The sequence below is a fragment of the Entelurus aequoreus genome, linkage group LG16 (genome assembly GCF_033978785.1).
Source record: "Entelurus aequoreus isolate RoL-2023_Sb linkage group LG16, RoL_Eaeq_v1.1, whole genome shotgun sequence".
Lineage (NCBI taxonomy): Eukaryota > Metazoa > Chordata > Actinopteri > Syngnathiformes > Syngnathidae > Entelurus > Entelurus aequoreus.
Window position 1 is genome coordinate 31399889 of NC_084746.1, and position 14538 is coordinate 31414426.

The 14538-nt window shown below is 37.0% G+C and overlaps 1 protein-coding gene across 8 annotated transcripts in view; it reads right to left on the reverse strand.

Moving 5' to 3' along the window:
* The window catches only part of kmt2cb (lysine (K)-specific methyltransferase 2Cb), a 187808-nt gene that overhangs the window by 95271 nt on the left and 77999 nt on the right, over nucleotides 1-14538 (reverse strand). For all 8 annotated transcript variants that reach the window (XM_062022643.1, XM_062022645.1, XM_062022641.1 and 5 more), the window contains one exon: nucleotides 3748-3836. In XM_062022643.1, the coding sequence (XP_061878627.1) occupies nucleotides 3748-3836 (89 nt within the window). The remainder of the gene's footprint in view (nucleotides 1-3747; nucleotides 3837-14538) is intronic.

The window sequence follows — 14538 nt, forward strand, 5'->3', positions numbered from 1 at the left end:
TCTGTTTAGACTGGGTGTCGTAAAGTGCCAGTAACTGTCGTAAATTGTCAGCAACTGCCGTAAATATGACCATGTTTTGTTTTGAAAGGTCGAACAGTGCATGGAGCAACAGCTTTTTTGACCGTGTTAAACATATGTAAATTTGACTAAAGACGTCCTAAAGTCATGTTTGTGCTAAGCTAGGGTTTCAAAGGGGTGGAAAGTTTCCGGTTAATTTCCGGAAATTTAAGCTCGGGAAGTTTGGAAATATTGACCATTTTTTGATTATTCAAAGTTGGACACCGTCCATGGGAATTAATGGGAATATATGGGAATTACAATAATGATATATTATTGGGCACTTGTCTATATGCTGCTGCATCTTTGTGGCATTTTTGACGTAGCTCTTTGCACAGTATTTACAAATGTACACAGCCTTTCCGCCTACATTGGTTGGGGTGAAATGTCTCCACACATCAGATGGTGTACGTGGCATTATTCTGTTTGTATTTGTTTATTCTTGTAAAACACTAATGCAATGCCACACACAGACATAAAAAGTCAGCTAAACAATTGGCGTAGTCTTTAAAAATATTTTACTGATGGACAAATTAATAGAAATAGGCTAGATGAATGAATGAACACTCAATCAGCATCCCAAATCAAACTATAACCTACATTCTTGTATGACAACAGAATGGTTAGCAGAACAGAAGGCAGAGGAAACTACACGTTTTGATTTAGTATTTGCTAGTTGAACTTTACAGATAAAAAAAAAGGTAAATTCGGATCGCTAACGTTGTCAGCATAAATGAATGGGATTTAACATAGAGAAAATTAGCATCACGGCTAACGGAGAAATATTTCCGGTTAATTATGAGACAGTGGTGGTACATAAACCTAGCTAGCTAGAGATATTGGCCCCAAAATCATTTAACAAGTACAGGAACAGCTAGCTAGCTTGAGTGGAAATCTGCTGGAGTAGTCTACAGTCATACAGTAACAAGCAATTACACCTCTATTAAACTTAAATACCATAGATCAAATATATTTACCCCAGTAATATCATCAAAACTCACCTGACTGGATGAAGTCCTTGGGCTCAAATACTAGTGTGGCCTAAATAGTCCTGCTGTAGTGTGTAGCATGCTGGGAATTATCTGTGCATGTGATGGACAAATGCACTGCACATGTGATGAGGAATGCACCGTGCAGGGTTGAAATTCTACTGAATTTGCATTAAATCAGGTTGTTTTAGCTAATAATCATGCTGCAAGATCTAGCATGTTGCGTTCAAATTTTTTTATATAGCAAAAGACCTAAAGCAGACCTGGGCACATTAAGGCCCTGGGGCCAGATGCGGCGGGTTAAGCTTTTCAATCTGGCCCGTCGGACATCCCTAAATCATTTTTTAAATATTTTTAAGATGGAAACTGTAGCTGCCATTATGATGTGCAGTGATGTTTTCAAATTACCGTAAGTCTTGAACTATACTAAGTATTTCAATGGTTGGAATCTGCGCTTTTGCATGATATACTAGTCACTATGGTAATCTAAGTCACAGCAGCTCAGACGAGGCACCAAGCAGTGTGGGTGGGGAGCGTTTCCACAGAGTGTTTCCAGAGCGGTCAGCCTGAAATGCGGGTGTGAGGGACAGACGCGGAAGGAGATTTGTAAAACAAAGTTCTAAAGCTTAGTGATAAATCAGATTGTAGGTGTTTTTTTTTTTAACCCTTCATGTTCATGTTTCATTTTTTTTTTTGCGTTTCGCTTGATTGTAAAATATGTCGATCGAGAGCGGGTGTGACGGTCATATGTGGTCAATATTTAGTGTTTTATCGTTCATAGTTAATATTGTAAATCCCACATTCTTTATTTTCATGTACATTCTTGGTCTCCCATTCAGTAAAAAAATTTGAAATTCCATTCCGTTTTTTAAGGCGACTGTCATAACGTTTTTAGCATTCAATCAGACATTATTGTGAGGTTTTGTATTAGTGTTCCTAAAAATAGGACCTAAGTACACATACTGTACAGCAGATATTCACAGCTTACATATACATATATACTGTATATATATACACAGTAATGTTAGCTAGACTGATGTTACCTAAGCATAGTCAGTGGCTAACGGTAACGTTAACGTTAGCCTTTTTGTATGTGTCTGATAACATTAACGTTATCTTGTAGCCTACACCACTCCAGAGTTTGCAGGTCTGTCTTAATAAACTACTGCTTTCTTTCTTTCTTTAGTTTATTTCGTACACGATCACACTTACAGTGTAACACAGGGGTGCCCACACTTTTTCTGCAGGCGAGCTACTTTTCAATTGATCAAGTTGTGGGGATCTACCTCATTCATATATATAATTTATATTTACTTATTTATGAAATATATGCTTTTGTTAACAAGTTAAAGGTGTTTAATGACCATTAACATATATATAATAATAATAATATAACATAATAATAATATAACAATATAACACATATAGTTTATTGTTAATAAATTAAAGGTGTTTAATGATAATACAAGCATGTTTAATACATACATTTTCAGATGAAAATTCTCTTTTTCTGGCCATTTTGAGCGTTTAATTGACCCCACAAATGTGATGCTCCAGAAACTCAATCTGCTCAAAGGAAGGTCAGTTTTGTAGCTTCTGTAACGAGCTAAACTGTTTTCAGATGTGTGAACATGATTGCACAAGGGTTTTCTAATCATCAATTAGCCTTCTGAGCCAATGAGCAAACACATTGTACCATTAGAACACTGGACTGATAGTTGCTGGAAATGGGCCTCTATACACCTATGTAGATATTGCACCAAAAACCAGACATTTGCAGCTAGAATAGTCATTTACCACATTAGCAATGTATAGAGTGTATTTCTTTAAAGTTAAGACTAGTGTAAAGTTATCTTCATTGAAAAGTACAGTGCTTTTCCTTCAAAAATAAGGACATTTCAATGTGACCCCAAACTTTTGAACGGTAGTGTATATATACCACATCGAGAGGAGCCAGATGAGGTGGTTCGGGCATCTGGTCAGGATGCCACCCGGAAGACAATGTCTCCCGGCTGGCCTGGGAACGCCTCGGGATCCCCCGGGAGGAGCTGGACGAAATGGCTGGGGAGAGGGAAGTTTGGGCTTCCATGCTTAGGCTGCTGCCCCCGCGACCCGACCTCGGATAAGCGGAAGAAGACAGATAGATATACCGGCCCCCAGACACATTTTTTCCTCTAAATTTGGCCCCCCGAGTCAAAATAATTGCCCAGGCCTGACCTAAAGGGAGTGACATGCACAGAGGGCTTAACAGACTTATCTGCAAAAATTAACCTGTTGTTGATGCGAGCTATTCCTCTCTGCACAGTGTACAGAACATGTAAACGGAGGGAGATGAATGGGCGACAAAGATCACATGATGAGATGTACACACATTAAAAAAAGCACATAAATTGGTCCAAAGAGACTGACGGGATTTTAAAAAGCTCTTCGGGGGCATTAGCCTTGGTCTCTTGCCCACTGCACCTCAATGCCAATCTTAGAGCAGTAGAGGTGGAGGCAGTAAGGGAAAGGAGGGAAAAAAAGTGCAAACCTGCTGCAGCTCAAGCTAAACCCTTTCATTTATAGCCCTGAAAAGGAAGGACAGTGGACCAAGAAAAAGCTCTCATCCAACCATCCTCATACTCTACTGAATGATCCTCCGCATGAAGCCACATGCAATACAGTCACTAATGGAAGAGGAGAATAAGAGCCACGGTCTCACCTGTGTCCAGAGGGCCAATGGACTCTGTTATCTCGGTTCCATCCATGCTGTCCTCCTCGTCCACGATAGCCCTACCTCTGGTGCGACCCCTAAGGCAAGAAAGAAGAAAACTAATAAATAGAGGCAATGAAAATTAGATGTAGCCACAGCTGTCACTGATTCTTTTTGTGAGGCTGGGAGGGGGTGGTAAACACTAACCGGTAGTATTTACTGTCACAGGTTAAATCTGAGCCTGTGTATATAAAACTATATAACAAACACAATATAAAATGTCAGTTGATTAGGACTTGAATACCCATTCTCCGCTTTTCAGTCGTATTATATTTAAAAGGGCCTTAACTAACAATAATAGCATGCATTGTAAAAGAAACAAACATTAGGTAAATTCTGAGAAGCTTCATGCAATAAAAAGACAGTCAACACAAAACAACACTCCAATAATCCCGTCAACATCACCGTAAAATCTATATAGCATTCAACTCCTAAAAAGTAGTATAATTTAACTTTTTTTTGAATTGCCACAAATAGATTTGCCGCGACCTGTTCATCTGACATAAACTCATTAAAATGGGACTGTTTGTGGATGTAGCTTGACATTATAACTCCATACAGTAGGTGGCGGTATGCATTGTCACGCTGCTTTGAAACGCCTCATTTGGGACTTAACAATATGAAAATTTCATATCACAAACATTGCGACCAAAATGATCACTCTTCTACTTTTTATTAGGACGGTATTGTTGAAAGGGCTCAAAAAGTGCTTATACACATACACAAATATATTAACCTAATTTTTAAAAAAGAAATACAATTAAATAAACAGACCGTATATACTTTCTTGCTAGAAAAAAAGTTATATATATATATATATATATATATATATATATATATATATATATATATATATATATATATATATACACACACATGGCACATGTATAAATATAAATATATATATCTACATAGTAATGGTAGTATAAATACAGCGGTATTTCGGTTTCAATGTATTCTCAATATGACATGTGATAGTATCAAACCAAAACTTGGTGAGTGTAGTTTTTTTCTGGTGTTTTAGCATTGGCTGGGTCCGTAAATAAACGACATCTCCGAGAATCCTCTGCGCAACGCGGGAACTGCAAGGTGGGGATGTGGAATGCTGTAAGCAGCAATTGAAGTGTGTTCATACTCGTTGTTTGGGACTTTAAATCTGTCCTTAACTGGTTGAGTTATGATGCTAAGAAACAGACAAACAAGCGCGGGCCAAAATATTACCTCTTTGGCGGAGGTACGAAAGTCTGCGTTCTGCAAAGCGAAGTGCGCCACTTTCAATTCTAGTGTTTATAAGCCGACACTGAGCCAGTCGGTCTCGTTGCACGCATGGTGGGAAATCACCCCAAAAAATGTTCAACGTGAGAAATACGAGTAAACTAAAAAGCTACTTGATAAATCCTCAATACATCCATCTATTTTTCTACCACGTGTCCCTGTTGATTTCGCGCTATTACAGCTGTACTCGGGCAGAAAGCAGTGTTGGACCGCCAACTCAAGTCACCACCTCATAAACTATCACACAGAAAATATATTTGAAGCCAGCAAAGCCAAACATCAGTTTGTGAGGTATTTACATTATTAAAAGTTATATTGTTAGTTTATTTTTCCAAATCGATATAAAAAAATACCACTGTGGAGGACACTGCTTCTCATAATGGAACATTTGAAAGACACTAAATTGTACATTATTGTTTTACACTCCTAACACTGGATATTTGCAATGTTACTTTAAAGACGTCAACAGTAAGTTAATATTTTTAATGTTTGCTTGAAACAGTAGATGTTACTGCACAATTATTAGCACTTATAAATACTTGTTTGTAGTAAAAAATATGATTAGAATATTTTAGCATTATGTTTGTTTTAAATTACAGTGAGTGAGTTTATCCTAAACATTGTTGCCACTTTATTTTACACGTTATGTTATTTTTACCAAGCTTTTTTGGGGAGGACATATACCGCAATAATATCGTATTGTGGCCTTAATACCGCGATAATATCGTACCGTGATAATATCGTGCCGTGAAACATATTTGTTTAGCTTTTTATGTGTTTAACTCCCTTTTGGTCTGTTCCACAACATCATTCCTTTCACCTACACCAGGGGTCGGCAACCCAAAATGTTGAAAGAGCCATGTTGGACCAAAAATGCAAAAAAAATATCGGTCAGAAGCCGCAAAAAAATGTAAAGCCTTATATAAGTGTTAAATGAAGGCAACACATGATGTCTATATTAGCTATATTAGCCTACTATCAACATACTTGCCAACCTCGAGACCTCCGATTTCGGGAGGTGGGGGGTGGGGCGCGGGGCGTGGTTAAGAGGGGAGGAGTATATTTACAGCTAGAATTCACCAAGTCAAGTATTTCATATATATATATATATATATATATATATATATATATATATATATATATATATATATATATATATATATATATATATATATATATATATATATATATATATATATATATACATATACATCCTGAAAATATGCAAACAAAACTGTGTTTAGATAATTGATACCTCAAACTTGCATAAATAAATCTTAAGGAATATAACATAACTTGGCTTCTGAGAGCTTCAAAATGTAATGAATAAAATGCTAAAGTTGTTGATAAACAAGCAATTATTTTAATAATTAAATATGGTCATTTTAAATGAATTATGATCATTTAAAATGTATTATTTCAAATATGTTTATTTTAATGTATAATTCTATGGCTGGATGTAATAAGGAGTCAGAAAAATACAAATAAAAATTCAATAAATTTTGATGTTTTTAGCAAATGATAGTAAAAATGTATTCTTTATTTATTTTTTATTAATAAAAAAATATATATTTTTAGGTAAGATAAACATAATAATACAATTTATCTCTAGTCTGGATGATTTAGTTCTTGTCACCCTGTTGTCCTCCCGTCTCTTCCCCAAGGATGGCTCCATGAGCTGGGCAAACGCCTGGAGATGCCCTACGTCAACAACACGGTCGGCGGCCCGTCGGTGCGCAGCTCGTACATCGCCGCCCTCTACTTCACCCTCAGCAGCCTGTCCAGCGTCGGCTTTGGCAACGTGTGCGCCAACACGGACGCCGAGAAGATCTTCTGCATCTGCACCATGCTCATCGGCGGTATGCCGGAAGCCTCGTATGGAATAACGTGATTGGGCAGGCACACTGTTTATATTGTGGGAAAGCGGACGTGAAAAAAGGCTGTCCTCACTCAGGTCCGCATGGAGCTGGAGGGGGCGTGGCCTCCAGTTCCGGCTGAAAATCGGGAGATTTTCGGGAGAATATTTGTCCCGGGAAGTTTTCGGGAGATGTGCTGAATTTCGGGATTCTCCCGGAAAATTCCGTAGGGTTGGCAAGTATGGCTACCAAAGGCTATTTTAATTTTTATTCTACACATTTTTGCAACATTGGAAATCATTAGTAAAATGGAGGCTTCTCACAGGATGAGATAACTTCTGGAAATTACTGGCTCAGAAGGGCCAAAGATATAGATGTGTGTGTCCAAGTTTAAGGAAACGGCAGGCTGTCTTCTTCTAATGGATTTATTACAATCTTTGCAAGCTCGGTAACGTTTGCTGTGGTCTGGAACAACATGGCACACAAAAAACTATGAGAAATGCAGAAAATATTACATACAGATAATGTGTCATGAGACGTGCAAATATACATTAAATACACAGAGGACATAAGTAAAGGAAATTAAATGATCTCAAATATGCCTACAAACGAGGCATAATGATGCAATATGTACATGCATGTTAGCATCGATTAGCTTGCAGTCATGTATTGACCAAATATGCCTGATAAGCACTCCAGCAAATCAATAAAATCAACAAAGTTCACCTTTGTGCATTTACGCACAGCATAAAACGTTTGGTGGACAAAAGGAGACAAACAAGGAGTGGCATAAAACACGTCTTTCTGCGGCAGCATCAGAGAAAGTTGTACATGTAAACAAACTATGATGAGTTCAAGGATCGCTGAAATTAGTAGGACAAAACGGTGCTTACCGAATACTCTCATCAATGAAGCATGTATAACAAACTGTGGGATTTAAAAAAATTAGGAATGTTTGTGTCATGTTTGTTCTCTTACAGAAAATATATTAAAACAAAAAATATATATTTTTCTCATCTTTTTCCATTTTCACACATCTCTGAAAGAGGTCCAGAGAGCCACTAGGGCGGCGCTAAAGAGCCGCGGGTTGCTGACCCCCGACCTACACAGTTACAGTTATGCATCATTGCCAAATATGCCAATTCTGCACACTTAAATTTTACTACATGTGTCATGTCAACATTTCTAATCATCTGACACAATGCTAGCTCATACAAAAGCACACACTGCTCTATTCACATAATACAGTTCATAGAGAGGGAGACAGGCCTGTGTCATCAACCTTCCAGGAGGCTCGAATGATGTCATCTTGGTAGACGGCACGTGGAGACTGTAATTGTTCTCTGATACAAATTAAATAGCTACTGCAACTGTTAACATGCTAAGTGGAAAGAGCAAAGGCTGCCCAAATGAGAGCAGTTGTGTCTCAGGGGGTACTAGGGAGGGGATGGATGCGGGCTGGTATCGTTTTGATGGCACTGCATAGCGGAAAAAAAAAAAAAAAGAACAAGCGGCTGGATGCCAAACAAACCACACCCTCTAAATAACTTCCATGTCAAGATAAGGAATAACCCTAATGCAAAGGAGAGAGTAACACACTTACAGTATTTACAATAATTTACAGCAGGGATTTCCCAAGTGTGAGGCGGTACTCCAGGGGAGGGGGGCACAGCAGCTTGACAAAAATAAAGAACAACATAATTTACACCTGCCGTGTTATATTAAGTGGTGATTAAAAGGCTAAACGAAGTAGGGCTGGGCCGATAAAACGATATCGATATACAGTACAGGCCAGTCAGTGGCACTTTTATTAACCCAGTTAGTCAAAATGGGTATTAACAGCACATAAAATAAGCTGTTTAAGTAGCACAGAATTACATAACAGAAATAAAATATAAAAATATTGTTTCTACATAAAATAAATAACATAGCTGTGCAAATAATACAAAATGTATCAAACTCAGATAAAAACTAAATTTGCAGGCAGTCACTTTTTAATTCCCAGTCGACGATGTAATGGAGTGTTACACACGTACAGTTCTGGTCAGCGCCAAGTAAGTGACTTGACTTAATTGTGCAGCTATGATCTTCCTCACTTCGGCATACATTTTTGGCAGCATTTCTCGAGCGAAATATGCCCGCTTGGAAACTCGAGAACATTTGGGTTAACATGGTTAACAACTCAAACCTACTTAGTGGCCTAGTGGTTAGAGTGTCCGCCCTGAGATCGGTAGTTTGTGAGTTCAAACCCCGGCCGAGTCATACCAAAGACTATAAAAATGGGACCCATTACCTCCCTGCTTGGCACTCAGCATCAAGGGTTGGAATTGGGGGTTAAATCACCAAAATGATTCCCGGGCGCGGCCACCGCTGCCGCTCACTGCTTCCCTCACCTCCCAGGGGGTGATCAAGGGTGATGGGTCAAATGCAGAGAATAATTTCGCCACACTTGGTGTGTGTGTGCCAATCATTGGCACTTTAACTTGAACTTAAATGAATGTTTTATCCAGACGCATACATTTGTCCAAATGTGGCCAAGTAGACACATTGTGGGTTTCCTGGACATCTAAGGAAGAGAATCCCTCTGCCATCTTCCACTAGTTTTTTTTAATATATAAATCGCGCGCTTAAATATTCCCTCTTCTCTTCTACGACTCTCTTGTCGTCATTTGGGATATCTGTTGGGATTTCCCTTCCTGCATGGGTCCATGACCCACCATATCTTGCCTCTGATTGGCCTGTCTGTGATTTTTTTGCTCTAATCTTAACCAATCCTGACTCATCATAGTAAACAACCAACCAACCATGGATGTTCTTATAAGTGCAAACCAACTAATCATGGATGTTCTTATACGTGCAAGCACATCTTGGAAGTAGTAAGAGGAGGGGTTTAGTTACCCATGGATTTTGAGAGGGAGTGGGAAGCGGGGAGAACAAGGAACACAACAAATAAGCGGTGTTTGGTCATTTTAAAGTGAAATAAATTATATCGATATTTTCTTAATTCATATCTTGTTTAAAAATATATCGATATATCTTACAAACTCGATATATCGCCCAGCCCTACATTGTACCATTTCGTAACGTGGGAAAATATAGTTGTGTTCAGTTACTGTTGAGCCCAAAGCGGGGTAAAAATATAGAACAGAAATGGACAAAGACAAGGGTACATTATGGAAAGCCCAGGTCTAAAACCATGGCGAGTTCTCCTGACAAAACAAGACTATTCTCATCCATGAGCTGTCATCACTGCATCACTAATGCCTGCTGGTGCGCCTGTATTCAGAAGCTTTACATGTTTAAATTACAGTTTCTGCATTGATAACATTAAATGTAGATTGTTACTGTAACTGGTTTAGTAAGATGGGATAAATAGCTCAGCAGAAATGAAAGACATAGACACACACTTTCGGCTTCACAATAACAGCAATACGCGTCACATCCGGTCTAACTACGCTAACAAAATGAAAAATGTCTTACATTACTTACTTTGTCAAAGATGTTTTGTAATGTTATGCATAATATTTCTACCGAAATAATTGCTAGTACATCAGTTAAGGAATATAAGTAAGGGGGAATGGATTTTTCTGGCAGGCTGAAATATTGTGTATATTCCTTTGTAACATGTTCTGGTTGATAGTCGACAGTTAAATCATGTATAGCAGGCTGAATATAAAATTGTATTTATAAAAAGAGAAGTTTAAGACATTGTCATAGAGCGATACGAATACAATTAACTTGTACAACATGATATGAAAATAATATCAGAAGCATTTATTAAGGTAGAATATCACAGATTACATTACCAAACATCTCTGACAATCAAGTCATGGTCGTAACAATCCACATTTTGTGTTAATAATGCCTGAGACTGATAGCTAAACATGGAAGTGTAACTCCTCTCCTCTGAATGCAAGTGCTCCTACAGCAGGAGTACACATTCTGTATCCTTACAAATACAAAATCTGTCAAGACACCAACAACAGTAATAATAGATAAGAAAATGAGCTGGAAATCTCACCTAAAACACAACATAAAGTGGCAATAAATATTTTTTATAATGAATAAAGCAAAATACATGTATGTTCTAGACCAGAAATCACCACATATTCTTTACTGCTTGCTAGTGTTACCATATATGAGTTATTGTGCGGAAATATGGGGAAATAACTACGAAAGTACACTTAAATCAGTAACCGTGTTACAAAAACGATCAATTAGAGTAATACATAAAGTTGGATACAGAGAACACACAAACCCTTTATCTATTAAATAAAAAATATTAAATTCAATGATTTGGTGCATTTGCAAACAGCTAAAATAATTAACAAACCAAATTATAACCTGCTATACCCAAGAATGTACAACATTTCTTCTCTACCAAAGAGAAGTACAATCTTAGAGAAAATGCAAACTTAAAACATGTGCATGCACATACAAAACTTAAAACCTTTAAAATATCAGTATGTGGAATTAACGTATGGAATGGCTTAAAGGGGAACAGCACTTTTTTTGTAATTCTCCCTATCGTTCGCAATCATTATGATAGACATGACGACAGATGGATTTTTTTTTAATGCATTCTAAATATTAAATAAATGTGATCAAAAGTTTGCTCACAATAGAGCTTATGGGAGCTGTGCAATTCCGCCTATAAAGCCCTTAAAAAAACATCCAAACACCTCCATTGAGGTTATATATACATATTTGTAGTTATATATACATATTTGTAATTATATATACATATTTGTAATTATATATATATAATGTAGTAATGGGCACATTTTAAATAACATTTTATGTTTACGTATTTTGATCATTTTAAGCATATGGTGCGCATTCATTTAAAAAACGCATCACAATATTTGCCTTTTTTTACTTCATCACTAATTACTATTCACTGCAGACTTTATGGGAGACAACAAACATAACAAAACATCGCTTACTGTACAATGTCTGCTGTCATTAAGATGCAAAATACAGAGGACAAATTTCACCACATCTAGTGTGTGTGTGTGTGACAATCATTGGTACTTTAATCTTAATCTTAATATTGCTAAAATGTTCATATATTCCCATTTAGGTGAAGAATGACTCATAATCTTCATGAAGAAACGGGGTAGAGGGACCGGGGGACGGACAGACGGACGGATGACCAAGCAGCTTTTCATTTTGCTCGCCATTTTCAGGTCCTAAATGGCTGTCAAAGTGTACCAACTTGTCAAAATACATCCTCAGACTTCTTCTGTCCAGGTGAGATGCATGATTTATAATATACATTAAAGTTACAGGGCGCAACGACGTGAGGAAGCAGCAGACCACTCAATGATGTAAACATAGGCACACACGGTAGGGATCACAACGCCGCTATAAATATTTTGTCTGCGTTACAATAACAATATCACCAATACTTGGTTAATATTCAATCCACCAAATGTAAATGGAGTATTGTTGGCAGTTCCTGAATGGTTATTCATTGAATTGTATGGGCGAAATTGAGGAGCTACCATTGGCTACGCTGTAAGCTGACTTTTATTTACGTTTATTTAATATTTAAAATGCATTAAAAAAAATGTTTATCCGTCATCATGTCTTTGATAATCATTGTGAACGATAGGCAAAAGTGCAGTTCCCCTTAAACTATTTATTACCAGAACAGTAGTATTTAGAAATATTTGATGTAAATTGTGTTACAAATTGAGAACCAGATTTAAATATGTGTTAGTTACTAATTGCTATGAAGTGGGAAAGGGGTAGGAATAAATAAGCTTGGCTTCTTCCTACTCCTTTTTAAGGCATGCTGTAAAGGAAATGTGATGTTTCATATTGAAACTGTATAGATGTTTGAAATTAACTTCTACCAACCAACCAACAAAGCACTGCAGGTAATTTTTTTTAAATTGTCAATTAAAGCGTGTTTATGTCCATCTTTGGTTGAGTGGTTTAAAAAAGCATAATGTTTAAAAAACATTTAAATAAAACTAATTGTCCAGTCATGGTATTAGTCCCTAAATTATCTGTCTATGGTAAACATATTAATGATGAAAAAAATATAATAATCGTAATCTATTTTGAGTTAACTATTAAAAAATTATAATAATGGCGATTAAATATTTTAATAATTTGACAGTCCTAATAAAAACACAATGCTGTCTGAGCTATTCAATTGTGTACATTGAACCAACAAGCTGAGCTCTCTTTGAACAGAGTGACCGTTTTGTACTCAAAGGAATACGAGACAGGTGTTTTCACGGTGCGTTAAAGCACCACTAAACAGAGTAGGACACCACAATGCCCGCCAGAACTAATAAATAATAATAATAGATTTTATTTGTTATGCACTTTTCATTTAATAAAATCTTAAAGTGCTACAGTACAAACCAATATTTAAAACAATAAAATATTAATACTAAGATTTAGCACTATCAGTAAAGCATAAGAAACACAAAACATGCAAAATAGTGGGTTTTCTAACACCGTCTTATTTATTTTAATTGTTAAAAAAAAATTTTTGGTCAAAAGATTTCAGTGTGTAAGTACTTTTTGAGCACATTCAACAAACACAGGATAAGAATGATAACCGTGAACAAGTGGACCAATGACAGCCTCAATACATCATTTTGAGACCAATACAGTCCAATAAATCCATTCATCCATTTTCTATACCTCTTGCACTACTAGATTCACAGGTAAGTTGCCAGCCAATCGCAGGGCTTATTTATTCAAGCGACCATTAACATATATGGATTGATTTGAGTCATGTGCATATTTCTCACAGACAACTTACACACACGGGGAGAACATGCAAAGTCCATACAGAGATGCCGAAACAGAGATTCAAACCGTCAAACTCATGACTGTGAGTAAAACATGCTAAGCACTAGTCCACTGCGTGGCCGAATGATGAAACGAGAGTGATAAATAATGGTAGTCACACAAACATGAATGTAATGTTTTTGAGGGCCATCTGGAATATTACAAAAGGACAACGTTGTAAAACATGTAAACATTTTGAAACAATTAAGTTTAGTAAAGGAGCAAGGAACAAAACACTTCAGCTTCTGATATAAACTATTGAAATGAGGATTACTTCTGTGATAGTGGTATTCATAGTACATGGCTCGCGAAGCCGGAGAGCTTTGCAGAAATCGGCTGTGACTTTTTCATCCATGCACCCACAACCAGCCCCCTCCCCAGTCCCACCACAGCACTAGAGAGAAAAAAAAGAAGGTGAAAATAATGCTGTGGTAAGTAGTCCCGGCTTGCTGAGCTGCCTGCAAAACCTGACAAGGAAGGCAAGGATCTGGAATGGAGTGGCAAGCAGATGGAGTGTGGGCAAATCGGGGATATTTAAACAACGCATTTCTGACATATATATCTTCTTTTTGGACAAATTAGCTACAATACCAATGTACTACCGGGTTAATGTTTAAAGCGGAACTGCACTTTTTTGCTTGGAATTTTTCCTATCATTCATAATCCTTATGCAAGACAAGTGTTTGAGCAAAACATTCAAACACTTTCATCAACATTATTTTTAAATACATGCTGTAAGTATATATGTAATGTAGTAATTCATAATAACATGTAAAATGTAAGTATTTTGATA